Source organism: Rutilus rutilus (genome assembly GCF_951802725.1).
Source record: "Rutilus rutilus genome assembly, chromosome: 23".
In the NCBI taxonomy this organism is placed as follows: Eukaryota; Metazoa; Chordata; class Actinopteri; order Cypriniformes; family Leuciscidae; genus Rutilus; species Rutilus rutilus.
Genome location: NC_140233.1, coordinates 13,994,795 through 14,022,160, shown reverse-complemented (window position 1 = coordinate 14,022,160; position 27,366 = coordinate 13,994,795). Strand labels below are relative to the sequence as shown.

At 35.1% G+C, this 27,366-nt stretch overlaps 3 protein-coding genes across 5 annotated transcripts in view; 1 reads left to right on the top strand and 2 right to left on the bottom strand.

The window, feature by feature from the left end:
• Positions 1–568: 568 nt before the first annotated feature.
• Positions 569–5,086, bottom strand: rlbp1b (retinaldehyde binding protein 1b). Its single transcript, XM_084396339.1, has 8 exons — positions 4,850–5,086; positions 3,920–3,956; positions 3,347–3,475; positions 2,813–3,017; positions 2,524–2,702; positions 1,843–2,001; positions 1,277–1,387; positions 569–1,190 (listed from the first exon to the last, which is right to left on the bottom strand). The coding sequence occupies exons 2-8, from the start codon at positions 3,929–3,931 to the stop codon at positions 1,062–1,064; spliced, it is 924 nt and encodes a 307-aa protein (XP_084252465.1). The 5' UTR covers positions 3,932–3,956; positions 4,850–5,086; the 3' UTR covers positions 569–1,061.
• A 1,662-nt stretch (positions 5,087–6,748) lies between these two features.
• isg20 (interferon stimulated exonuclease gene) lies at positions 6,749–10,781 on the bottom strand. 2 transcript variants are annotated; one of them, XM_084397363.1, is made up of 4 exons: positions 10,696–10,781; positions 9,633–10,300; positions 7,627–7,827; positions 6,749–7,519 (listed from the first exon to the last, which is right to left on the bottom strand). In XM_084397363.1, exons 2-4 carry the CDS (start codon positions 10,275–10,277, stop codon positions 7,157–7,159), a joined length of 1,209 nt encoding a protein of 402 aa, XP_084253489.1. In that variant the 5' UTR covers positions 10,278–10,300; positions 10,696–10,781; the 3' UTR covers positions 6,749–7,156. The 2 variants fall into 2 exon arrangements, with proteins under 2 accessions (XP_084253489.1, XP_084253490.1); XM_084397364.1 differs by having other exon boundaries at positions 10,646–10,719.
• Positions 10,782–13,464: 2,683 nt separating this feature from the next.
• cacna2d4b (calcium channel, voltage-dependent, alpha 2/delta subunit 4b) overlaps positions 13,465–27,366 on the top strand; it is a 34,503-nt gene continuing 20,601 nt past the window's right edge. Inside the window, exons 1-16 of one of the 2 annotated variants that reach the window (XR_014626007.1) lie at positions 13,465–14,185; positions 16,681–16,762; positions 16,984–17,100; positions 17,579–17,638; positions 17,851–18,013; positions 18,353–18,484; positions 18,611–18,671; positions 20,929–21,079; positions 21,161–21,235; positions 23,763–23,852; positions 23,951–24,064; positions 24,312–24,390; positions 25,128–25,261; positions 25,491–25,508; positions 25,971–26,129; positions 27,235–27,309. Coding sequence is in view for 1 of the 2 variants with exons in the window: in XM_084397210.1 (XP_084253336.1) it covers positions 14,055–14,185; positions 16,681–16,762; positions 16,984–17,100; positions 17,579–17,638; positions 17,851–18,013; positions 18,353–18,484; positions 18,611–18,671; positions 20,929–21,079; positions 21,161–21,235; positions 23,763–23,852; positions 23,951–24,064; positions 24,312–24,390; positions 25,128–25,261; positions 25,491–25,508; positions 25,971–26,129; positions 27,235–27,309 (1,641 nt within the window). In the remaining variant the exon portion in view is untranslated. The remainder of the gene's footprint in view (positions 14,186–16,680; positions 16,763–16,983; positions 17,101–17,578; positions 17,639–17,850; positions 18,014–18,352; positions 18,485–18,610; positions 18,672–20,928; positions 21,080–21,160; positions 21,236–23,762; positions 23,853–23,950; positions 24,065–24,311; positions 24,391–25,127; positions 25,262–25,490; positions 25,509–25,970; positions 26,130–27,234; positions 27,310–27,366) is intronic. The other variant, XM_084397210.1, reaches the window with a different exon arrangement.

Sequence of the window (27,366 nt, the reverse complement as noted above, 5' to 3'; positions counted from 1 at the left end):
TCCCTAAAACTAAATTGAACCGTTTTGAATACTCCTTCGTACCAGTCTCCATCAAAATTCGAAATCAAAATTTTAAATAGATTTGTACGATTTGTAATAGATAGGCCTGAGAAGTGTGCAATAACTCTGTGTTCTGTATTTTATTTTATTTTATTATATATATATAGGCCTATATATATATATTTTTTTTCTGTAGCCTATGTGTACGTTTTTTTTCAGCTTTTTTTTATGTGTATTTATTGTCTGTAATGGCAGCTGCTTCTATGCACTACTCACTTTGGAGTCCATGACAAATTTCCCCTAGGGGACAATAAAGTATATTCTATTCTATTCTATTCTATTCTAAATATTTGTGTTCAGCACACTGTAAACCCGAGTATGCTGGCAAAACTCAAAAAAATTTAGTTACGTCACTTACGTCAAATTTAAGTAAATTTTAAGCATGACATCATAACATTTAATTTTAGTATTTACTCTCCTTCTGAGTGTCCTTTCTGTACCCTATTTGTGGAAAATTACATTTTTGTCCATCTTATTGTCCAGAAAAAGATCGATGTGGCACTCAAGTACAATGTTTGACATTCCAAATGGATTTTATTTATTGTCTTTTAAAGGAAATACGTGATAATGGAATAAAGTTGTCATTTCAAGTGTGCACTTTATTGCTGTTATAACATAACTGTTATAATATACATTTGGAACATCATCATATATTCTTGTAAATATGCTTTTAACATTCTCAGTTAACAAGAGAAACAACAGAAAAGTCTGGACTCTTCATCTGCCATGTTTTCCAAAAGAATATCAATATTTTGGGGTAAATTTAGAAATGGCCCTGCCCCAGATTAGCAAGGAATGTAAAACACTCTTATAGAAGGCAGCGTACCAGAGAACTAACAGATCTTATCTGTTTTCATTCCTCTTTGATGACATCGGGAGACTTATCCTGTGAGGATGGCTGTTTGGAATGGGGAAATATCTATGCTGCTGAGTTCACTCTCAGACAATACAACTAAAACAACACACTGTCACATTCTGGTACAGTGACGGATAAAAAGTGCTCAGTCAAAAAGATGTGCTGCTGTGACCTTGCCATCATATTTCAGGCCTTTCCCATCAAAGTCTGAAGGCAGGATTTCAGCATCAAACTCCTTGTAGTAGTTCTCCAGCTCATCACCGTGGACAAACACCTTCAAAGACACAGAAAGTCAAAATCACGGGAGTCCATCATAAATCATTATTTCTACATTAATTCTTTGCAATAAACACCATTTACCCTTTCCAGCAGTTTGCCCTTCATCAGGGGTTTGACCACATTGTAGGTGGTGGTGAAGTACCAGGGCTGGTGGATAAAGTGCACTGCTTTGAAACGTGCAGGGAAAGAATCCTGCCATACAGAAACAGAAATTAAATGTAAGCAATTAGCATATGTAAAGATTGACATACATTTGAGTTGCACTCAATGTTGTCATCTTGGACTTACGCTGACACTTAGTGGCGTAGTTGCTGCATTACATAAAAGCAAGTTTTCAGTTACTGATTTTAATTAGGTTATTAGCAGGTGGGATAATGTAATACCTGTCTTTTTGAATTTCACATGGTTAAGTTTGGTATATTTAATGCAAAACAAAGAGGTTGAATTTTTATGTAATAATATTTTGATTAAAGGCAAGTTTTATTTACACAAATGTAGATTTCTTAGAGTTGCTCTAAGTTTTGTGGTATTTAAAAATGATATGCAATATATATTGATTAACTCCCCTTAATTGTAATATATTTCAGTAGTTATTTATTTTTCTCTTTCAATGAATGCTACTTGGATTTATTGTAATAAAAAGTCACCTGCAACATGTCCACCATTTTCTTCAGCTCTGTGGGTTTGATGCCGGAGGCTTGCTGCATGGTGAAACCCTTGAAGTTTTCAATGATGCAAAACCCGTTGATCTGTGTCTCCTCGTTTTCCAGAAGCTTCTCCAGGATCACGCAATAGGCTCTGAGGATCTGGAGCAAGCACAATATCAATACATGAAGCAGGCTTAGTTTTGTGTTTTAGCAATGCAAACATGCCATTTTCTACCATAAAAATAAATAATACAATATATTTTTATTTAAAAAATCATTTAAGTAAAAAAAATATAATACATAATAAATATAAATACAAAAAATGATCAAATATACACAAAAATTGAGAAATATATTATTAAAATATAAAACAACTATTTTATATTTAAATATATTTAAATATTTAATTTATTCTTGTGATGCAAAGCTGAATTTTCAGCATCATTACTCCAGTCTTCAGTGTCACATGACCCTTCAGAAATCATTCTAATATGCTGATTTGCCACTCAAGAAACATTTCTTATTATTATCAATTTTGAAAACTGCCTAGTATTTCTGTGGAAACCATTATATTTTTTCAGGATTCTCTGATGAATAGAAAGTATTAATACAATAAAAAAAGGAAATCAATCAATATACAATCCTACAACCACTTCAGCCTATTATCACAAAAAAAATCACCTCATCAAAGGTGATCTCCTCATAGTCCCAGTTCTCAATGTTGAAGAGCAGCACCACACGGCCGTATTTATCTCTGCTCGACAGGATCCCTGGGTATCCGGCCTCAATGGTGCTGCGGACAGCCTCAGGGGTCAAGTTTTCAAAGAGCTCAGGGTAATCCCGTCTGAAGCGCACATAACCTTTAAGACAATAAAACCAATAGTAATCTGTAATACCAATCGTAGTCTGTTTTAGGGCGAGTAGCATTCGAATGGCAGCAATCATAAACCTATCTGACAAAAATGCTTACCCTTCATGAGTTCATAGGCCCTGTTTATTTCATATTTCCTGGCACGGATGAACCTCACCAGCACGCCATCATCTTTTTCCCCAAAAGTGTCCTGAACACCTTTAGCGAGTTCGTCTCCAGAATCCGCCTTCTCTTTAATGATACCTCTTAGTTCCTTCACGGCTGACACTCGCTTCTCATCCGTCTCATTTAGCTCATCTTTAGCCTACAATGACATCACAAGTTAAAAATGCAACATTTGTTATTAGTCAGAATGTGCAAGTATGCTAACTTGTTAGCAGATGCTAGTTTATGTTGTGGTCATTAGATTTTTACATTTTCCACGTCACCATGATGCTGGATGTTTGCTAGGTTGTTACTAGGGTGTTTTGGGTGGTCACTATGTGGTTGAAATATAATAATAGCATCGTTTGACTTAGCAAACCATGCTAATAGTGAATTAGCTATAGTAAATTCATATTTAGACAGCTAAAATGTTGAGTTCAGTGTAATTGCGTTTATATACATTCAAACTTTCTAAAGACTTGCTCACACCTTCTGCACCGTGTGGTCGGGTATTTGTTCACAGGATCCGAACACCGGCCCGTGATCTTTGACCGTGAGGTGCTCCAGCTTAGCCCTGAGGGCCTGCTCCTCCTCGGACACCATCCGGAATGATCCACTCTATAGAAAGTTATGGAGAAAGACTCATGAAAACATCCTAATCCTGAGTTTGAAGCAAACATTTAGTTTAGTATCCCTAATCAATGGAAGCTAGTGTGGGCCAATGCTAAGCTCACTCACATGAATTGCATAAAGCCTAGTAAACCGGGTCTGAGATTGGGGATAAGCCGCTAATGTTCATAGTTCTATCCCTGTACTAGAAACGGCTTGTTCTTAAAACATTTGTTCACCAAATGAGTGACAGTTTGGAGGAAAGAGGGTGAGATCACGTTGTGTGACATAACAGGGACTTAAGACTTCAGATTAGTGGGAAATACAAATTTAATGCTAATAAAACAGTTGTAAAAGTTCTCTATTATAATAACATAATTGGGTCAGTAAGCATCATTGAACGTGGTTTTACATCTTAATGTGAAAAATGAGACATAACAAAACTGCACTTACAACAACAGCCATTGCTTCAGATGCTCAGTGCAACGTTCTATGGAAAGAGAGATATTTATCACAAGAAAAATGCTTAGACTCCAACAAAAAAGGTTTTATGACAAGGGGATCACAATTTTTCTAAACCATGAGAAATCATAAAAGTTGAGTGACTTGGTAAAACTTCTATCATCAATACAAATAAGTTGTTCTGCTATACTTAGACAAACAGTAATTAGTTTGATTAACCAAATTTTTAAGAAAAAGAAAAAAAAGAGAAAATGTTTAAATATTAATTTAATTGCATCATTCATCACTGAAAGCAAGTGTTTTGATGATTCCCCTTGCAAGGCAGATATGTATTTCATAAAATGTTATATAAACACTAATAATGTTTGAGGGAAAAAAAAACAACACATAATAAAGACAACATGTTGTTTCTGAAATTAAATAAATGGCTTTTATATTGTCATTGTACTAAAGGAAAATAAATTATAGAAATATAATACTACATTTTCCACATAATATTTTAATAAGTATATTTACCCACTTTTAGAGAAATAAAATACCAACATTTTGTGTAGTCTTCAGAAAGAAAAATTAAACAATATAAATAACAATTTCAATTATTATTGGTATTACTTTGTATGAAGTCTTTTTAAACTCACCATTAGAGTAATAAAATACCAAAATAATCAAACAAATGAAATAAAATATTACCAATAAAATAGCAATAAAAACCAATAAAATAAAACTCATTTCTTATTATTAAAAGATGGTTTTCTTAAGTAAAAAAATAAATAAATAAATACAAAGTTGACCTCATTGCAATCACCATCACTTTAAAAGTAAGAATTATCCATCCGTCATCATTATTAATATTTCAAAATATTCTAAAACATGAACAACAAAACAAATCCCATGCTATCCTAGGCAGGAATAGGCACTTACCTGCTCAAGCCACCAGAACTGAGTGAGGTGAGGAACAGGTGGCTTTAATAATTTGTAGTGTGACCCCTGATGGATTAACAGCGTCATATGGGATTATGTAGAGCAGATTTGATGTTAATCAGCGAAAAACATTGAGAAAAGGAGCAAAGAGAACATTGACCAATAGCCTGCAGCCAATAGCATCATGACTCTAATATTTTAATCAAGAGAAGCCTTCCCCCACCCCAAACCTTGACTGAATAAAAATATAGCATTCACAAAGAGAGTAGACAGAAATGTGCCAAAGGTATAAGAGGTTAATAATATTCAAGGTTAAATGAGGAGGATTTGGCAATCCATGGACCAATAAGATTTGACTGCATTCCAGAACCAGTGAAAAATATGTGCTGGCAACGTGAACGGTGCCTGGAAATAGACCTTGAGTTGAGACTTTAAACACAAAGCTGTGTTCTCACATGCCAGGATATAGATGTATTGGCATTTTCACTAGAATCAGATTAGAAAATAGTTATAGGATAAATGATGCATCGACTTAAGACTCCAACACATCAATCCTTTAAGGAAATCAATATAGTCAGCGATTACAATTATTTACAGTAAGTCCTGTATATTTAGGTCCAATTTTCTTCACAAAAGTTTTTAAACTAGGTAAACAATAAAATAGACGGCATTCAGATATTGACATTTTGTAATTAAATCATATATATGCTACACAAATAAATGCTGAATTCAAGAGAGGATGTAGAGGATGGACCGAGAGTTTGGGCCATAAATGTTTCAAAGGGCTCAAATCAGTTCTATTTTTTAAGTTGTAAGTAGCCAGTGGTTTGAGCCCAGAATGCCTCCCACGTCACTACAATGTTTCCCAGTGATACATTGACCGGTGGGGTGGCTTTAATCCCTTAAAGCAGGATTTAGCCTTTGAATGTGAGGGTCTGTGTTACTAAAGCAGTGGGATTGCAGCACAATGGTCGTCTCTGTGCTACCAGAGCTGCTCAGTGTCTCAGTTGCGTGACTCTTTTGTAAAGGCAATGACAAACAGTGGAAAGACAATACATTTGATGATTTGTTATTATGCAGGTACGCTATATTGTTTCAGCCAAAGCAGAATATTTAGACTAATGAAGAACTTTTAAGACCTTGCTTCCATTACATCATAGTTTCAATCTAACAGTTGTCAGGTGCCAGTTAAAGCTTACATCACACTGTAGTCAGTGTACAGAATTAAAACCAAAATACTAGATTCAGGGTTTTTCAGGGACACAGGAGAGCTTGTATAATGGTTTACCTCGCCAAATCAGATGGCAAAAGTGACCACTGAAGAGTCATCGAATTGGCATGACAGCAGTGTGAAGCACAAACGGGATGGCAAAAACTGAATTAGGAGCATTATTACTTTGGGTTTGTCCGTAACCAGTTACAACTTAAACTACTTTAATCATGTAATCTTTGGGAGTTCCGATCATCTTCTTGAAGACAAGTATGAACACAACTTCTGAAACCAAATGATTAGGCCTACATTATAATCCTAAGGAGTTGACATCACAAGCCAGTGATATTATAGATTTAGGCTTAAACTTTATCTATTTATGTAGAATACAAAGTCATAAAGAGCTAGATCTCAAAGATACAACATTTAACATAAACCTGATGTATGTAGATAATCTACACCCCAATTGACAGTTAAGGCGCGGTCACATTTATTGTTATTTGGCGAATATTCGTGAGTGAAATCCGATTATTTCGATAGCAATTTTGGAATTTCGTGCGAGGACGAATTGTGCAGATTTCACTTGTGTTCAAATTCGCCACATTGGCCGACAGTAATTTCTTTCTTTGAAAGCGACAGTGCTTTTTCGACTAACTTTTGGTCACTAATGAATAAGTTTAACAGTAATTTCGTATCCATAATCTTTATTTAGACATTTTTGTATTTAAAACATTTGACATGACATTGTTTTCAGGATTAAGAGCATTGTCAATATAACAAAATGCTAACTGCAGCATAATGATTGATATCATTGATATCATAACAGATTGATAACATTGATCATACAAAAGAGAAACTCACAATGGAGTTAATCCCTAAAATACAGACTGTGTAGATTCAAAAAGCTGTTATTAAACTTTAAAATCCCTTTATGAACATCATCAACTTTTACAGTCAAAGTTTTAAGTTATTAAATAAGTTTTTCAAGTGCAATATTACAGTTCTACAAATTACACTTCCACCTTTCCTTACTGAATGTTAACATGTCAAGTTTGAGGTTTAAATAACATTAAACAACAAAGACGAGGTTGGCATTGTTATATTAACTCTTGGTCTTGGCTGCAGTCCATCAAACTTTCCGTCCAGTACTGGTCTTCCACCAAACTTTCCGTCCAGGACTGGTCTTCCACCAAACTTTCCGTCCAGGAGTGGTCTTCCACCAAACTTTCCGGCCAGTACTGGTCTTCCACCAAACTTTCCGGCCAGTATTGGTCTTCCACCATCAAATTTTCTGGCCAATACTGGTCTTCCATGTAGTGCAGGGAGTTGTCGGGATTTGAATTATGGTCTGTGTTTGAAACCCAGGACAGGATGCATTTTTCCCACTCGTCCCCTACCAGCTTGTACAGGTCCATGGCAGCACAAGAATCCTCTACAGAGCAGTGACCCATCCTGCCATTCTGAGAAAAATATCCAGTATGTCAACAAGTAGCAAGTAAAGAGAAAATGTATATATACACCAAGCCTGATGTCCCCACTTTATCTCATTAAAATGACCCGATCTTACCTGTATGGTCCTATTAAGAAGCGTCTGAGCCAGTTTCTTCAAAGAGATTTTGCATTTTTCAGCAGCATTATACAACTTTCGCAGCAAGCTACAGGAAGAGGTATCCCTAATCATTCGTGCCGGGACGGAGATGTCAAGCACCATGAAGTCATTAAATAAGGCATGGCCAACAATAATCTTCTCTTTGAGGATGTTGGCAATCTAGAAGATTAAAAAAAAAAAAAAAAAAAGAGCATGGAGTTATTTCAGTCATTTTCTATGAAATTCAGTAGTCATTTATTATATACAGGGCTCAACAATGATGTTATGGAGTTACATTAAAGCGGTGTAATTTCCAGCTACAACTAGGCTATACTTAAAAGCAATAATGTAACTAGTGTATAAAAAGGTTTACATATTTTTTAACTTAAAATGCATTTAAAATTTATAGAAATATATAAAATATATTTTAAAATAGCTACCGTAAATTGTAAAAAGGAAACAATATTAAATCCAATATAAATAATAGGAATATAAATAGAACACAAGCAATATAATAGATAATCGATTTTTCGATTAATCGTTTTTAAAAATGTGGTCGATTCAAAATCGATTCTCAAACGCCACGAAACGATCTATTACCCAAAAGCCAGGCTTTGCAAACTCCATTTTATAGCTAATTCTGTGAGATTTCATGTTTGTTTTATCGTAATCATAAAATAACCTCAACTAGTGCTGCATGATTAATCATATCGCAATCGCGATGTCAAGCCTACGCAATTATATGACGCAAAATGCTGTGATTTTATATGAAATAAACAAATTTGGGCTGTTAACGCAATTAACGCAGGATCTGTTAATTTTTGTCATCCTTTGGCTAGTTTTACATGATCCCGCTCTTATTCATGCAAATGTTTTTAAACCATTCATGCGCGACAAGACAAAAAAGAGCTCGCTGCCTGTGAATGTCCTAACAGAAGACTCGCGCTGATATCGTGCGTGCGCACAAGACAGCCCAGAATACAGTTCTCTTTCACGCTTGAACGAACAATAACACAATTATGCCAAAATGTATTTTTTGTCGAGTATCTTCATAACATAAGAGCAGTCTAATGATGAACGTGAAGAGTTGTGACTCGTGAGAGAATGAGGCGCGTGTGAGATCCGCGTCTCTGTCAGCAGCGGCTGGTCTTAAAGGGACAGTACACAGTAGCCACTAATTATCTCTGTCGTTAAAGTTAATCAAAGAACAAAGGGAACAGAGAAAAACACTCACTGCTCTTGACTAAAGAACTTTAATAAGGATTAGTCTATATATAATTTATAATTAATGCAGCGATGGCTGTTTGATAACTTTATTCAATTTCTGTATATGTCCTACCTGTTAGACAGGAAGGCCACAGGTAAAAATGATATGCGAGTTTTTTAGTTAACTTTTCTTTTCTTTTTTTTTTATAAATATAGGATTTGTATTAAATATATATTCATTGAGTCGAATCGAAATCTAATTTAGAATCGAAATCGAATCGAATTGAGAGCTTGCGAATCAAATTGTAACATCTGATTCCATACCCAGCCCTAATATATATATACACTAATAAAAAGTTACAAATTAAAAAAGTTTTTTATTTAAACTATTTAAAAAAAAAAAATCTATTATCACTCAAGTTACTAAATTACTAACATATACACGGTACGGTTCAATTTCTTTTTACTGAGAACAGTTACAACTCTAGAATTTATACTATTAATTATATTAATAATACGTTTAACTTAATTGAATAATATTAGATAAATATCCACTCCATTCCCTTTGCTTTTACATTTTTGTGGTTGGACCAGTGAAAATATCCACAGGGCAATTAAAAATCTGAACTACTAGTCTCACTGAGCCAGCAGGAAAAAATCCTTATAGTTCAAAACTACTACACATTGTAAACACACCTACACACACAAAAAAATAAAACAGACCTAATAATAAACCCACAAGAACAGAATACAGTGGTTTAAAGAGAGTGCCATCTCACCTCATTTTGAGCATCCTCAAAAGGCACTGCTTGTTCTAAATGATGTTTTCTAATGCCACTCCATCTTGTGCGGTAGTCTGTGACTGGATGCCGAGGTAAAATATATTTATCATATATAACACTACCATAATAATTTACAATACTACAGCGTGCCACTTCACTATGCCGGCCACCAGGTCCAGTGCCGACCATTTCACAGTCCATAGCTACTAGCCTAGAGTGGTCTATTCCCACACATGGCGAACTCCTGCCACTAGTGGGAGGGCTGGTTTCAGATGAAAATCCACTGTCCACTTCCCAGCTGTCAGTGAGAGGTAGTGCAGACTCAGCTTCACCAGTCAGTGTATGAGGGGTTATTCTAGGCCTTTTGAATTGCACATGATTTGACTGTTCAGATACAGATTCCGAAACATCTCCATGTTCAACGCTCCCCGTCTTGTTTTCCAGATGCTCATCTGACTTTCTTTTCTTTCCTCTTTTCTGGTCACGTGACAATTCAATGGTGGAATCTTTTATTTTATTCTTTTTCCATCGTCTACATCTTTTAGCTTGATGAGGAATAGTGGTTGTTTCTTTGTTTGAGGCTGACAAGATGTTTCGGTCCACACCGTGGCTGGTGAAGTATTTCCAGGGTAAAGCAGACATTATGTCAGCATGTAGTTTAACAGCTGTCAAAAAAGAAGTTACTTCTGTCAGTTAACATTTGTGGAGGATGTAGCCTACATTTTAAGTCGAGAATCAAGACATTAAATCTCTCCTAAAAGAACAGTGCACTCTTAATAAATTATGCAGCTAGCAAGTTACTAAGTTGAGATGCATGATCAATATTAACTCCATATTTGACTATATAAAAACTATGAAAATGAAAGCAGTAGATGGTCATTTAGCACTGGCTAGCTAATCATTTAGCAAAGAAACAACGTCATTTGTCGCGTTTACGTGTAATAACAATACATAACTGACATAACACTAGATTGTAAAACACCCCGACAAAAAAAAACAACACTTATTACCATGGTAAAACTTGATATTTGAACACAATAGCACTGTTAGCAGCACATACCTCTGCGTACACGTGGACCCGGTTAGAAGCAGGTCTATGAGCAGTGTTGCCAGATTGGGACGGTGATTTCCAGCCCAAAAGCTCACCAAAACCCGCCCACTACAAGAAAAAACCGCCCAAAATTTGACTGCCAAAATAATATGATATAATTTCATTACCATGTCATTCAAGGTTGATAAGCACAATTTGTATCTCCTTAAAACAAAATAACAATGATAAAATAAAATAAAAAATATTTTTTTCCCCAGGAAAACAGAGCAATAATAAAGGAGAATTAGCCAATATGACTAAAATGTCCAGATGGACACTGTCAAAACGGCAATCAAGAAATGAACCGATGACTTAACCCTCGGAAGTACACATTGCAGAACATAACGCAGAATAGCAGTCAAAACGGATTCATCGTTGATTCAAACCTTTTTCAGCAGCTGTCAGGGTCGAGTATAGTGGAGTCTGGACGGTGTAAAAGTTGCCGATGTCTGGTAAGGTAGTGTGCACATGACCATGGACATATTTCACGTGCCATATTTGATTTCATTTCAAGTCATTCAACTGTGCTCTCCTCTCAGAGTTATAGTCACCATCGACATCTCCCACCATGTGTACGTTTTTAGAGTTGCTCACTATCTCACTCTTTACTGTGTAGATACAACTTACTGTTTAGTAGGCTAAATCACTTTGGCATTAGCGATCACTGAATATACAGCTACAACTTATCGCGCTCAATCGCATATGCCTGCTGATCGCTGATTGGCTAAAACTGCGTGCTCGTCGGTGATGTCAACACCAACGCCAGCTGACTCTGCATGGGCGTGTGTGTAGGCTACAGTAATGTCATGATGACTGATTTTATGGACTACATGCACACTTTAGTTTAGTTTTTTAACCAATTAGACTTTAAAATGTAGATGTTTGAAAACCGCCGAACTGACCCCAAACCAGCCCAAATTTTGTCCACCCGCCCAAACCCTTTTTTACCCGCACAATCAAATTCAAAACCGCCCAATTGGGCGGGAACCCGCCCAATCTGGCAACACTGTCTATGAGAACATGCAGAGACAAGACCCAAATCCCGCGATTTGATTGGCCGGCCCGTTTGGACGGCATTGCACTCTGATTGGCCAAAACGAATGCCAACACAGAGCTCCTCCCCCAGGATCTTCCATGCTTGTTGTCGAAAATAAAGTGATGTAAGGTTGTTTTATCTCTGTCAATCGATATGTTATCTTGACGTTAGAGAAAAGAGACTTTTCTTTTCTTGAATAAATCAATTAAGGAGATATTTTAGTAGGCTGAATAAACTGCTGAGAGATAAATGACAATAATACCAAAGAACAGTGCAGTCTGAAGAAATTTGACGGCTAGCAAGATACTAAGCTAAGCTGAGACATAACATAACAGGCTATCATATTTGACTATACAGAATTCATCAAAAATTCATTTCTTTTTACTTCTCTATTAATGTGATATCGCATTAAAATTGTGAATATGTTTCAATATAGTTACTTGGCACTAGCCATACATACAACAAAGAAATAAGAACAATTTGTTGCTTTTACATTTAACAACACGTAACGTAAATAATATTGCATTATATTACAATGAATAAACTGCTTTTGTGTGGAAACACCTCGTCGCATAATAAACTGACTGCATGTCCGCTTAACTTCAACATGTTTGCATTACATATTCATTTTAGTGTGAGTCATATTTGAGATTTTATACTATAAAACTTTAAAAATATGGTAAAGATTGTGTGACAGCAATGATTCGTTTTACGTAGGTATTACATTCACTTCGGCTCAATTCGGAAAAGTATAATCTTTAGAAATAAGTTTTAGAAATATGTTAAATGTATATAGTTTGAACCTACCGTAATTTGCCGCTTCAGTTTGGTTAAAGAGGTGTGATGAAATGTGTTATTATGTGTTATTAACCCCCTGAAATCAATAACCACAAACCAGCTTTACAGCTTCGGTTTTCGAATGATAAAAGGTTCTATAAATGTAACATTGTGATGTTTTGCTTTTCTGATTTGTTTTTCTTCTTTCAGTTGTTCGGACTGGTTGTTCAAGTGAGCATCCTTGGATACCATTGGCTGAGGACTGAGTTTTATGTGCTTGTAAGTGTGTCTGACCTTTATTCTCTGAATGAAGTTTGATGATGATGATCTCTGCTGTATTTTGCCTCTGGATCATGAAATTTGTGCTTGTTTATTTCTTTTATTTTCCAGACCCAGATTTTCTGGATAACATGCATCAACGGGAAGTCAAGCTATATTTCTGCCCTCTGAGATCACTGATGATGATCACAATTGCAATAAATAGTATTAAATGGAAAAATCAGCCAAACAGGAAAAATCTGTTATCATGTATTCACCTTCAAACTTGAATGACTTTCTTCCATCCATGGGACACAAAGGAAAATTATAAATAAAATAGCCTACTGGTTGTTTTTTCCTATACAGTTACTATGAACTGAACAGGCACTGGAGTTTTACATAAAATTATAATAAATGATACGGCATGAGGACGGCTGCAAATCATGATACAAAACAAATGACCGTGCCCCCACTAGATGGCCTTGTCCTTCTACAAACCAAAGCTGTTCACTTCCACTGATTGGATGGACATGGTCCAACCTCCTGAAATCACTATTAATCCTCTTACAGACAACAAAATGCTTACTCGCCCAATCCGCTGCGTCTTTCCAATGTGCCCACCCTTTTCTCCTCTCTCCATTTCCCCTCCCCACTCTTATGAACCCACTGTGTGGAGAGATTGTAATCCAAGTGGATTACACTGTAAATTGGGTGATGGAGGATTGCATGCTCTGGAAGTGAATCTCAACTGCAGCATTGTGCTTGCCTTTCGTTTGATTCATATATTATAACTGGGATTATTTTGCGCCAAGAACCATGGAACTTTGGAGAACACCTTTCAGATGTGATGCTTTGCAGATGACATGATGGAGAGAATCTTAAAATATTGATATCACGTTTGCCTTGATTTTAACAAGAAGGAAGAAGGACTTAATGATAGCATTAAGTGGATTATTTGGATTATCGGTATCATCCCGAATATGAGAAGCACTGATTACTCAAAGCAGCCCAATGGGAGTTTGAGAAGTTTCTGGAAGATCTGAGCATGATTAGAAGTCTTCCGTCGTGGATCACAAGGCCCTCCAAGAACTTTTGGATGTGCAAGTTCAGTTGATGAGGAGCTCAGAAGGGTCGTAAGAGACGTTTGAAACCATTTAGGCCAACATGAATGGAAGTGAGTGGAATGGAAGTTGGGTTTTAGTCGTCTTACTGGAGTCGTGGATTCTTTGAAACGTCTTCTCATGACTTCACCATACAGATGTGGCTCTTAAGCATAGATGTCAGCATCATGTGTCACATCAGAAGGTCTTCCTGGGTCACATTCCTCATGGTCTACACAGGCTGGCTGTGTATTTTTACACATGCTCAAATGAAGATTCCACCTGAAACGTAAGATTCACCTTAATTTCATCTATTTGATCCTCATAGGCATCCCTGGTTTGATTTTCAGTGAAAACTATAGATGTTGAGCTTGTTTGATGTATTTTGGGGTAAATGTTACCATTGATGATATAATATTAGGAGACTGTTTTGTTTCTATTGTGTTACTGTCCTGTTTTACTTTATCAATGGTTTGGTAGATGCTTGTAAGACCAGACAGACTATTTCCGGGTCTAATTTGCTCTGTGCCATCTTCAGTTTCATGCACATTGGAAGACAGGAAGAGAAATTCATTTTTAGTAATTCCCTGATTCCCTGAGTTTGTTGAGGTGTAAAATTCAATTCTCATGAGGCTTGGAAGTCGTTCAGTGCAATAGCAGATGGCAGACACTTTGCGACATACGTAAGCTAAGCAGCTGTGAAAATATTTTAAGGTGGAGACGCAAGATAATTTGGTTGTGCATGCACAATTCTTTCATTACTAATATAGAAATAAATAATTATATAATTATTATCAATATAATTTATATAATGATTATATGACTTGAAATATACAATAAATAATTAAATTATTATTGAAAAGTATGTAAACTATTTGTATAGTACACCCAAAAATGAAAATGTTGAAAGATATTTCAAATCTTTATGACTCTTTTTTTCTGTGGAGCATAAAATAATGTGTTATGAAGACATTTTTTGTCAATATTTTCATTTATGTTCCACAGAGGAAGAGTCATACAGGTTTGGAACAACATGAAAGTGAGCAAATTATGACTTTAATTTTTCAGACATTGTCAACTAGTAGGTTAATGTCCTGACTTGAAGTGGTGATACACTGTTGGATCACACCAGCTCGTTCTCAGATGGCAATGCAGGCCACAGGTCCTGTACACAAAGGAATATCGCTGGATTTGAGCTTTTGAGTACTGATAACGTTATTTTCATGCATAAAAAATATAGTTTTATAACAGTATGTGTACTAGACCAGCTCAGCATGTAACACCAAGCATATTTCATGACTAGGCCAGTGCATCTGTGTTTTAAGGATTTATTGCTGAAAACTGTTTTTCTCTTGACCTTAATCCCAATGTTTATTTTTAGATTTTTTGGATTTATATAACTACAACAATTCAAGGACAAAATTGTTCCACTGCATTTAAAAAAAAAATAGAGTCATCAATATTTAAAAATATATTTAATAATAATTAGTATATATTTTAAAGGTTCGGAAGTCTCTTATGCTCACTAAAGCTGTGTTTATTTAAGCAAAAATGCAGTAAAAAGAGTACTATTTTTTCTATTTTAAAGTGTAATTTATTCATGTGCTGCAAAGCTGATTTTTCAGCATCATTACTCCAGTCTTCAGTGTCACATGACCCTTCAGAAATCATTCTAATATGCTGATTTGCTGCTCAAGAAACATTTCTTATTAATTAAGCTTAATGTTTTTGTGAAAACCGTGACTTTGCAGGATTCTTAAATGAAAAGAAAGTTGACTGAATAAGTACAATTTGTTTTAAAATAAATTATTTTATACAACACCATATTGTACTTTTATTCCTAAATTTAGCTTATGCAGGAAAAAAAAAAATCTTCAAGGTTGCTTCCTAATCTGTTGTGTTGTTCTTGACTCCCTGTTGATTTCCCTCGCTGTAATAGTATCAGTATCCGCAACATTGCCAAGCTATTAACACAATTCTCTAGCCCTCTTGATGATCCCAGACTCCTTCAGGTCAACAGAGATTCTTTAACATAAGCCTGATGACGTTTAGACAGACTGACCAAGATCTCAACTCTTATGACAAAATGCTGACAAGGCTCTTTATATGACTAACCACAATTCTTCATTTGGTATTGTGTGCCCTGTACATCAAGCATGACAGAAGTGTTTTATTATAGTATATTTATTATATATACTGTATGTATATTTGTGGAGTTTAGCCTATATCATTTACAGTGACCTCATATGTACTTAATGTATAGGATTGTTTGAGTTTGGATTGGAAAGTCTCCATTCACTGTCAATGGTCAGAGATCAATAGATTACTTGGAATCCTATAAAGTGATTATGGGCCACCTGCAAACTAAGACAATTATGTATATTTATAGACCGACAGATGGGGGGGTTGATCAAAGCAAATGTTGACATTCGTTTAATAATTTTAAGTTTACCAGGGGAATTCCAACTAAATTCTTTGCTGTGTACCTACCCAGCTAACAGAACTTTAGCTACGTTCTGGCAAGCTTCTTTGAAAGTTATGAACAAAGTTTCAGAATATTTATTAGATCATTCAAAAATAATGTTCCCATCATGTGTGCAAAATTATAAGACGGAATGTTCCCTTATAACATTTATATAACCAAGAATTTTTTTTTTAAAGAAGTTGAGCATTCATGGAAAAATCTGAAATAACGATTTCATAACTTAATGGGAACGTGAGCAAAACATTCTTAGAATATATTTTTCTGGGTAAACACTCAATTCATTTTTTTTGTTTCTCTAGGGTTCAAAAATGGGCCGTCACCCTTTCAGAGCAAATCAATGCCATTGCATCAAAATATTCAGGAGCTGCTCTATTACAAAAGGTAAATATCAATGAAATTGTAAACTTTCCCAGTCCAATTTTTTTTTTGTCATATTAATAGTCAGTAAAGGAGCTCATTATAATGACTGTTTCTTGCCGCCTTCTTTTTTGCATGTTCAATCAGGAGAATCATTGCATATATTCCTTTAATAAAAACAAATTGTTCTTGAAAAGCAAATGCTAAATGCTAAAATGCTAAAACCAGTCTCTCTGTTTGTCCAGAAACTTAAAGATGTTGAATCCATCATCAAAATAGAGGACGTGGATGGAGCTCGAATAGTCCTGGAATTTTCAGAAGAAATCGAGAGAATGCTTGGCAGCAAGATGAAGTCTGTGAAGGTCAGTGTAAGGTGCTCTTTTTTTTTTTTTTTTTTGATTGATCCTATTTTTTAAAGGGATAGTTCACCCAAAAATGAAAATTCTATCATCGTTTACTCACCCTCAAGTTGTTCTAAACCTGTATGAGTTTCTTTGTTCTGCTGAACACAAAGGAAGATATTTGGAAGAATGTTTGTAACCAAACAGACCTCGGTCCCCATTGACTTCCATAGTAGGAAAAATATATACTATGGTAGTCAGTGGGGACCGAGATCTGTTTGGTTACAAACATTCTTCCAAATATCTTCCTTTGTGTTCAGCAGAACAAAGAAACTCATACAGGTTTAGAACAACTTGAGGGTGAGTAAATGATGACAGAATTTTCATTTTTGGGTGAACTATCCCTTTAAGACTCTGATTCTGTAGTGTTATTTTGTGAGGAACTTTGGTTTTAACTCATAAGAATGATCCAAAACGATACTGTTCTCTTTTTTCTCAGCGGCTCGCAGACACAGCTGAGGATGCCGACCTGTATCATGAGTTTAATGCATCTTTAAAGGTAAAAAAATCATCAAAATAAAACTGATTTGGTATGTAAGCCTGATTTTAATAATCATAAATATCACTTATTAAATTGAAATTAATTAAATAAATAGATCATTAAAATATATTAAATAATTGATTACATAAATAGTACATTTATATAATACATATATTAAATTAAGTATACAGTTATTGCATGGTAATTTTTTTGCTGTATTTTTCTATCAGTTTGACTACTTTAATTCATTATTGGTGAATACTATGGATGAAGAGGGAAATTTCATTGAACTTGGAGGCGAATTTCCATTGGAGGAGAATGAACATTTCAACAAGCTGTCAGTCAACACTTTAATGAGTGACATCCAAGTTCCAACTAATGTGTATAACAAAGGTACGATAGCAATGATGAGAATCTCCACTGGCTTTGTATCTGATTTAAACACTGGTTAATCAATGAAAAAAAAAAAAAAAAAACTTGACCTTTTGACCTAACAATTAAAATTCAGTTTAAAAAAAGAGTCAGTATATTGTATTAAACTTCACTGGATGAAGATTACTTATGATTTGAGTGCTTAACTCTGTATATGGTGGTTGCATTTATATTCTGAACGGTGTGAACTGAAATTAAGATTTTTTTTTTACATTATTAACAATGAACTTTTCGATGCCTATTTTGTGCAAATGCAATATTTAAACATCTAAAACTAATTTGCGTCGTGTTTATTTGCAGATCCGGACATTCTTAATGGAGTGTACATGTCAGAGGCCTTGAACGACATATTCATCAGTAACTTCCAGAAGGATCCCACACTCACTTGGCAATATTTTGGCAGCTCATCAGGCTTCTTCAGACTCTATCCAGGTTTGATCAATTCTGCTTTCAGGAACATTGTTTCATATTGATCAGTCCTACAACTTCGACAACAAAAAAAGAATTGCATTATTAATGCAAAATATATTTCCTTTCGCTTGTCTTTGTACCTTTTAGGAATCAAATGGACCCCTGATCCTAATGGCGTTGTTGCTTTCGACTGCAGAAACAGAAACTGGTGAGATAAAGTAAAGCATTTGACCAAAAACATTTGACCTCCTGCATGTCCAAGTGCTTGGCAATGTAGTTAGGCTGATTCATTCATATGAAATGAAATGTATGCCAATTGACTTGGATTCAGCAAGGTATTTTCCTGACCCAGAGTGCAACGCAGGATTATCTGTGTGGATGCCACCCAAATGTCTGCTTGTGTCTCAGTTAGGCTCTGATACCATTGAAAGACTTTAATCTCATTCTAAAGTGGTTAGCAGCTCAACTGCCAGGTTAGTAGGACTGACACAGGCTCCATATGCGAGTGTTTATACACAGGCAAGTGATTGCAATGAATCTGAATAAACACACCAGTACTAAGACACGGCCATTTTGAAACAAGACAGATTTGGATGCACGTCATCATTGTGTTTGTGACTGTCTAGCCCTATATAGGACTGAGAAAATGATAAAGTATCTTATATACAGTACATTTGGATATTTATGTGTTTGCACTGAAATGGCTTAAAATGGAGATTTGTTTTTTCAATGTGTTTTTCAGAGCCATTTTTGCCATTTTGAAATTAGATGAGATGATGTTAAACTAAAGAAAATGTACTGTTTTAGTTCAACATAAACGATGCTAGGTACTACATTTGAATTGAAACTTACTTCGCGGCCGTTAAAAAAGTATGTTCTATATAGTATGAATGTGTAAGCATGTAATCCGGACATACTACATCCGCCATGTTTTCATTATCATGTGACCTACCAGTGTCAGTTGTGTGGCTTCACTGCCATTCATAAATCCTCTCCCGTGGCCTCATGGGATAGTAAAGTGTCCATCGAATGCGCATTTCAGAATCTCGCTGGAAGTAGGTCATCCGGGAACTATGAATTCTGACATACTACTCTGTTGGCGTACTGTTTTTCACATACTAGGGAAGTATTCGATTTCAGACGCAACGAAAGTGTTTAATAGGGATGCACGATATATCGGCCACCATATCGGTATCGGCTGATAGATGTTCCATTTTAATGTTATCGTTATCGGCCCGATAAGAAAATTTGGCTGATGTTAAAGCCGATAAATAATGGATTATTACCTTCCGCTGAGACACTTCAGATGCCACAGTTCGCTATGATGGTTTTGAATTGCTTGAAATATGATTGGAATCACTTCAAAAAAGGAGAGTTAAGTGCAACATGCACAGCACAAGTCGGTCACATAGGCTACATAAAATTATAATAAGAACATTATAATTGTGTGCTTGGGACGTGGCTTTTAATAATGAGACTTGTTTTTGTAATCAGGCTCTCAAAAATTATATAAAAATTTGGATTTAGATTTATCGGTCAACATATCGGTTATCAGCTTTCAAATATAAAGAATTATCGGTTATCGGTATTGGCCACATTTTCATATTATGTGCATCCCTAGTGTTTAATGTTTAACTAAAACAGTAAAAATAATCAAATATAATAATGTATAGGCATATTATCCATGTTTTCTTTCACAAAGTGAAAGATCACAATTTTATCAAATATTTTATTAATTAATTTAATAAAAAAATTTGTTTAATTTGTTAAATCGAAAAACAATGTGTTCCCTTGTCTTATGTGTCATGTTCTGATTGGTTTATTGTCTTGATTGTTCACAGGTGTCCCCTGTCCAGTCCTTAAACTTGTGTGTATTTAAGCCCTCATGTATGCCTTGTAACTTTGTCAAGTATTGTTTCCCTGTAACCACTGTTGGTGAGGTCCATGTCCATGTCCATGCTTTTGTTTTGAGTTTCATGCCATGCCTTTGGTTTATGTTTGATCTTGCTTTTGAAGAGTATTAATAAACTGCACTTGAGTTCTACAACTTAACTCCAGTGGATCGCCTGTTACAGAATCAAACAATGAACCAATCAGAACATGACACATAAGATATGGGAACACATGGCAGGATCACATGACAGAGACATGAAACAAGACTGACATGAAACATGAACCAAAACAAGACCTGACAGTTTAAACTGATTCACAAACTTAACTCAAACACGTTTAAATCATAAAAACCTGTAACGTAATGCTCTCATAATCATAATACTCCTTAATTAATTTGGTCACACTTTAGTTTAGGGTCCAATTCTCATTAGTAGCTAACTATTAACTACAACTTTTGCCTCAATAAACTCCTAATTACTGTTTATTAATAGTTGGCAAGTTAGTTAGGGATGTTGAATATGGTCACGCAGAATAAGGCAAACTTCTGAGAAAATCCTCTCTCTCTGTCGCAGGTATATCCAGGCTGCCACCTCTCCTAAGGACATCATCATTGTGGTTGATGTCAGCGGCAGTATGAAGGGTCTGAAAATGACCATTGCCAAACACACCATCAACACTATCCTGGACACGCTCGGGGAAAATGACTTTGTCAATGTTATTGCAGTAAGAGCACACTTTGCTTTCCATATAGCATCGTATTCTCATTTTCTCAGCATTGTAAAATTTTGCACGTCCTTTCCTTAGTACACTGATTATGTCCGCTACGTGGAGCCCTGTTTTAAGGGAACATTGGTGCAGGCAGACTTGGACAACCGCGAGGTAAGTCGATTATCCACTTCACTTGAGCCTGAGTAACTAAGCCAATGACTCCAATCGGCACCGCAGGATACCGGCACCCAACCATTCCCTCATATGCACTCGCGTATGCCTCGCACACGGAGTTACATTATTATTTCCTTTTCTATAATTTATTTAGATTTGTTTTATTTATTATCTTTATCATTATATTAGATTTGTTTTTTTCGTGTTGTTATATCTCTGAATTATTACATTTTATTCAATATTATTTAGGTCTTGTGCAATTTTATGTTGAACTGTTTTCATTCCATGCGACTCTCATTTCAATCAAATCTAAACATTCCCTCCATCTGCCTTTGGTTGGAAAAACAGATTGTCCCAGCCCAAACTCATCCCACTGGTTGAACCAATGTCGCAATGTCGGACTGGTGTTAAAATTTGTACACTTTTTGGGAAATCAACATGTGCCTGTTTTACTTATTGGTTATAGTTACTTATAAATAAATGTATATATATACAGTGCTATGCATAAGTTTAGACACCCATGCTAAAGTTGACTAAAAAGAGGAATAAAAAATCATCTTTTGGAAATTGAACTCAATGCCTTAATTTAAAAAATTAGGAAAAATCCAACCTTTAAGGACACCAATTTTCTTTGTGAATGAATAATGTATCGTAAATAAATAAATGTTCTTCCTTAAAATACAGGGTGCATAAGTTTGGACAACCCCATGTTAAATTCCCATAGAGGCAGGCAGATTTTTATTTTTAAAGGCCAGTTATTTCATGGATCCAGGATACTATGCATCCTGATAAAGTTCCCTTGGCCTTTGGAATTAAAATAGCCCCACATCATCACATAGCCTTCTCCATACCTAGAGATTGGCATGGAGTACTTTCCATAAGATCATCTCTCAATGCAAATCAAACTAGCTATTAGACTAACTGAAATAAAACCATGCCAATCTCTAGGTATGGTGAAGGCTATGTGATGATGTGGGGCTATTATAATTCCAAAGGCCAAGGGAACTTTATCAGGATGCATAGTATCCTGGATCCATGAAGTAACTGGCCTTTAAAAATAAAAATCTGCCTGCCTCCATGGGAATTTAACATAGGGGTGTCCAGACTTATGCACCCTGTATTTTAAGGGAGAACATTTATTTATTTACGATACATTATTCATTCACAAAGAAAATTGGTGTCCTTAAAGGTTGGATTTTTCCTATTTTTTTTAATTAAGGCAAATGATTTTTTATTCCTCTTTTTAGTCAACTTTAGCATGGGTGTCTAAACTTATGCATAGCACTGTATATACATATATACATATATATATATATATAAAAAAAAATATATATATATAATAATAAAATTATATATAATTATATTATATATATATATATAAAAATAAATAGTACATTTAAATATAAAAAACAAAACTATTTTTAAAAATTACTTGCTTCACTTGCTTCAGCAATCACTGAAACAAACGGTGTTTCTTTTCAGGGACACTAGGCTGTAGCTTTGACAGAGAAACTAGGCCCATCCTCATTCTGCTGCTTTTAGTCATGTGATGGGCTAGCGGGTGCATGATTTGATCTAATGTGCAGCTTTTTTGCTTGTTATGTATCAGAGGGCAAGTAGGGACATACTCTAATCTCTGGAATTACAGTTGGATACAGAATTATAGTGCGATCGGATAGTGAAATTACTGCAGGTAGCACGTTTCATCCTTTAGATCACTCTCGTAATACTATTTTGTTAGTGAAATCAAAATTCAGACAGTTTTGTACATGCAGTGGAAATAAACCATATATTTCTATTTATTGATAATGCCACAAACTGATTACATTTTTATTTTATTTTAATTGAATTAATTACATGATAAGCTGATTAATTAATCACAAATATTCTCACATATCAGTGTTTGCGAAGAAAAGACCCCAAATGAAGATAATTCAAACACCCCTGAGCGCACTAAATGGCCATACAACTTAGTCTACTATTGTGCATCTCTAAATACCCACAGATTGGATAATGTAAATTGTGTAGGACAGTTGGACAGGTCTGTGCATTCACAGACTGGGACTTAATAGGTTGATGGGTCAGTAGAGCTCGTAATGACATTCCCTGTCTAAGTCACTCTGCATCTGCTAAAGGTTCTGACACAGATCCTCTAAGAAATACTCTGAAAGACAGCAGCACACTGAGATCCCTGTCCCACCGGCTCAGATGAACTTGATCCTATGTTTCGTCCCATTTTTGAACGATCTCTCTAAGTCTTAACCCTTTTATTGCCACTGGTCAGTTATTATCTGGGAAAAAGACATGCAAGTTGTCAAAATTATGTTTTAAAAAGAAGATTTGATAAATAAATTCATAAACAATTTTTCTTTTCAATTTTTACTATTTGTAATAGGTTTAGTTTTAGCTTTCATTTAACAACACTGGTTGAGGAGAAGCAGATGAGATACTGAGATTTAGATTTTTGGGGAAAGCGTAAAAGACTAAAATCCTCACTTTTTTCCTATCCCATCTCTCCTTTCAGCATTTCAAGCTGCTTATGGATGATCTCCATGTAAAGGGAGAGGCTAAAGTAAAAAAAGCCATGAAGGAGGCTTTCCGCATCCTCGCTGATGTCAGTATCATTCACAATACTTGTTCACATAAACATACAAAACTGCATACGATGCCAACCCTCTGCATGTCTCCCATGTTCCTCTTCCTGTGTCCTAGGCCAGAGCAAATGGTCAGGGCAGCCTATGTAACCAAGCAATTATGCTGATCACAGACGGAGCCATGGAAGATTTCCAATCAGTGTTTGAAGAGTTCAACTGGCCTGACAGGAAGGTAACACACAATCTGCTCACTCTACAGGGAACGGAGGCTGTAACATATGACGTACAGCATCTATAAAATCTGCAAACTGCTCTGTAAAATTGTTGAAGAACCTTCTGGAAAAAATGTCTTGGTGTGCATTGCTCACTTTACCTTCATAAACAGATTTTAAGACAACGAGACTTGATTGAACAAAAACATTTATGGATATATTTCCAAAATGATCAAACTACAGTAACATAAAATGTAATGTTTTCAGGTACGGGTTTTTACTTACCTTATTGGCAGAGATATGACCTTCTCAGAAAACGCCAAATGGATTGCCTGCAACAATAAGGGTATGTAGTCAGCCAAAAAATGAAAATTCAATCATTTACTTCTCCCTCATGTGATTCCGTATTACTTTCTTGCTTCTGTAGAACACAAGATTGAAACGTTCGACATTCAAAAGCACCATAAAAGTATCATTTCCGATATGACTCATGCTGTACAGTATTTCAGATCTATTGAAACCATATCATAGTTTTTGTAAGGACCAGAAATTGAAGTTGTTAATCTTCCCCTCCACTGAGCTGTCAACCAGTACAACTGAGTCAGTGAATTGAACTCGAGACAGACATCAATTTGATTTATCAGTGAATCATTTAGGTCAGACTACTAATCAAATGTCCAGTTAATGAATGATTCATTAATGCATTCTTTGATGCACCATTCAGAACAGATGATTCTTGTGAACTGGATCAACTGATTCTTTAAAAAAAAGACTCGTTTTGTTCCTGATTTGTTCTGGTGAAGATTTTAGGTTAGTAATAACTCTAACTTAATATCACACAACTTAGTAAACCTGAAATATAGTGCATGAGCATTTGATCAAGCTTTTGTGTCTTTTTGGAAGCTTGAAAGCACCATTTTCCACTCATTATAATTTCACTCATTATAAATCAACATATTAGAACCATAAGAGCAGATGGTTCATTGGTAAAAAAAAAATCTCCTTTTGCGCTGCACGTTCATAAAGCTCTTTTTCCATCGAGAAAATATGCAAAAATCTTATACGTACATTTTATATTTACAGGATATTATACTCACGTCTCTACGCTGGCTGACGTACAGGAGAACGTCATGGAGTATCTTCATGTTTTGAGTCGACCAATGGTCATCAACCATGACCATGACATAATCTGGACCGAGGCATATATGGACACTGTTGTGAGTAAAACAATTATACCAATCAGAAAAACACCAGAAAATTTGATAATAATTCTCAATTCTCATTTTCCAACTGTTCATAACTCATTTCAAGGCATTTCAATGTGATGTTTTGTGCTTTTTGACACAAACGTGTGCTAATACTATGTATTGTGTCATATTTCCTCATATATCACTGCACTAATGTGATTCTTTCCCATTCATCGCCATCATCTTCTCTATCACACAGCTTCCTAACACTAAGGAGGTAACTCTTATAGACAGTAAAACACGCTTTACTGTATTTTAGCATGTATAAATAGAAGACATTAGATATTTAGCCTGTGCTCAGAGTATAATGTAGTTGTTAACCTGCTCAGCATAGTAGGACTTCTTGTTTTAGGACGCCCCCTACTGTTTAGCATCATTTATCACATTTTTCAGGGCATGATATGATGATCTAGCTTGCACTATTAAAATCAACATGAAATGTGGTTTGCAGCCCATCTTACTTCTGTAATGACGTATTTCCAAGTGAAACAAAAATAAAAGTAAAGTGAGGCTTTATTTTACTCATTTGTGATTGTTTTGATCGTGAAAAATGTGCATGTGGATGGTAAATAGGGTTCATTTTGATTTCATGTTGATTTTAACTGTGTGCTTCAGCAGTCTGAATGTTTGGTCTTCAAAGTATAATGCAAAATGGCTTTTTCTCAAATCTCTCCCATAGCTGTTCAAAAGCAAGGCTCACAGTCTGCTGCTCATGACGTCAGTGGCTATGCCAGTGTTCAGTAAGAAGAAAGAAACGCTTTCTCATGGCATTCTGCTGGGAGTGGTGGGAACTGACGTCCCCCTGCTGGAAGTTATGAAACTTGCCCCGCGATATAAGGTACAAGAAAGCCACCACTTGGGTTGCTAGTGAAGTTTGAAGCTTTGAAGCTTAATAATGTACTTATTAGATATATAATAATAATTTGAAGCTTATGTATATATACCACAGGTGCTATTTGTGATTTCAGTAAAATATTAGTGGGTGACAAGCTGTTAATTGGAACTAAATATGAAACATGTCCACATCACATCAGTTCAAAATCAAAAAAAGAGAATATATATATAGGAAAATATAACAAATTTTAGGACCATAAAATATTTTATAGTTTTTTATTAAATATATATTTATATTATGACATTATTTTTTATAACAAGCACATTTACCTCACAAATTTTAGGATCATAAAATATTTTATATTTTTATATAATATTTATATTATGACATTATTTTCATAACATGCACATCTACCTCACAAATTTTAGGATCATAAAATATTTTATATTTTTATATAATATTTATATTATGACATTATTTTCATTACATGCACATCTACCTCACAAATTTTAGGAGCTTAAAATATTTAATATTTTTATATTACATTTATATTTATATTATGACATTATTTTCATAACATGCACATTTACTTCACAAATTTTAGGACCATAAAATATTTCATATATTTTTATATTAAATTTATATTTACATTCTGACATTCATTTCATAACAAGCACATTTACCTCACAAAATCTCATTATCATAAAGGAGTTTGTGTGTAATTATCATAATTCACATTGATTCAAAAAAAAAAACTCACTGTAACATATATATTTTTATTTATTTATATCAGCTCAGATGAAAGGCTGTACAACAAATGCTGACATGTTTTATAAACATTTTACAATTTAAACAATATATATAATAATTGGAATGTAATAGTATAATATAATTGGAAATCTAATGTCACATTATCACATATCAATTTAGCTTCTTTCTTGGTAAATTATTTCTAGAAAATTGTGACTGTACATAAATATTTCGACATGCTCAGACTCATCAGACCCATTTGGATGCTTTTATTTTAGACATTTCAATGAACAGCCACAAATGCTGATATGAATAAATAAATATGAAAGTGTGGATGCTAATGGGTGGTATCTTTTAGCTTGGAGCACATGGTTACGCCTTCCTCATCACAAACAATGGATATATCCTGGCACATCCTGATTTAAGACCACTGGTGAGTCCGTCTGAATCCTCTTACTGTCTCAATCGCTCGAACATCTGCTCTTCTAGA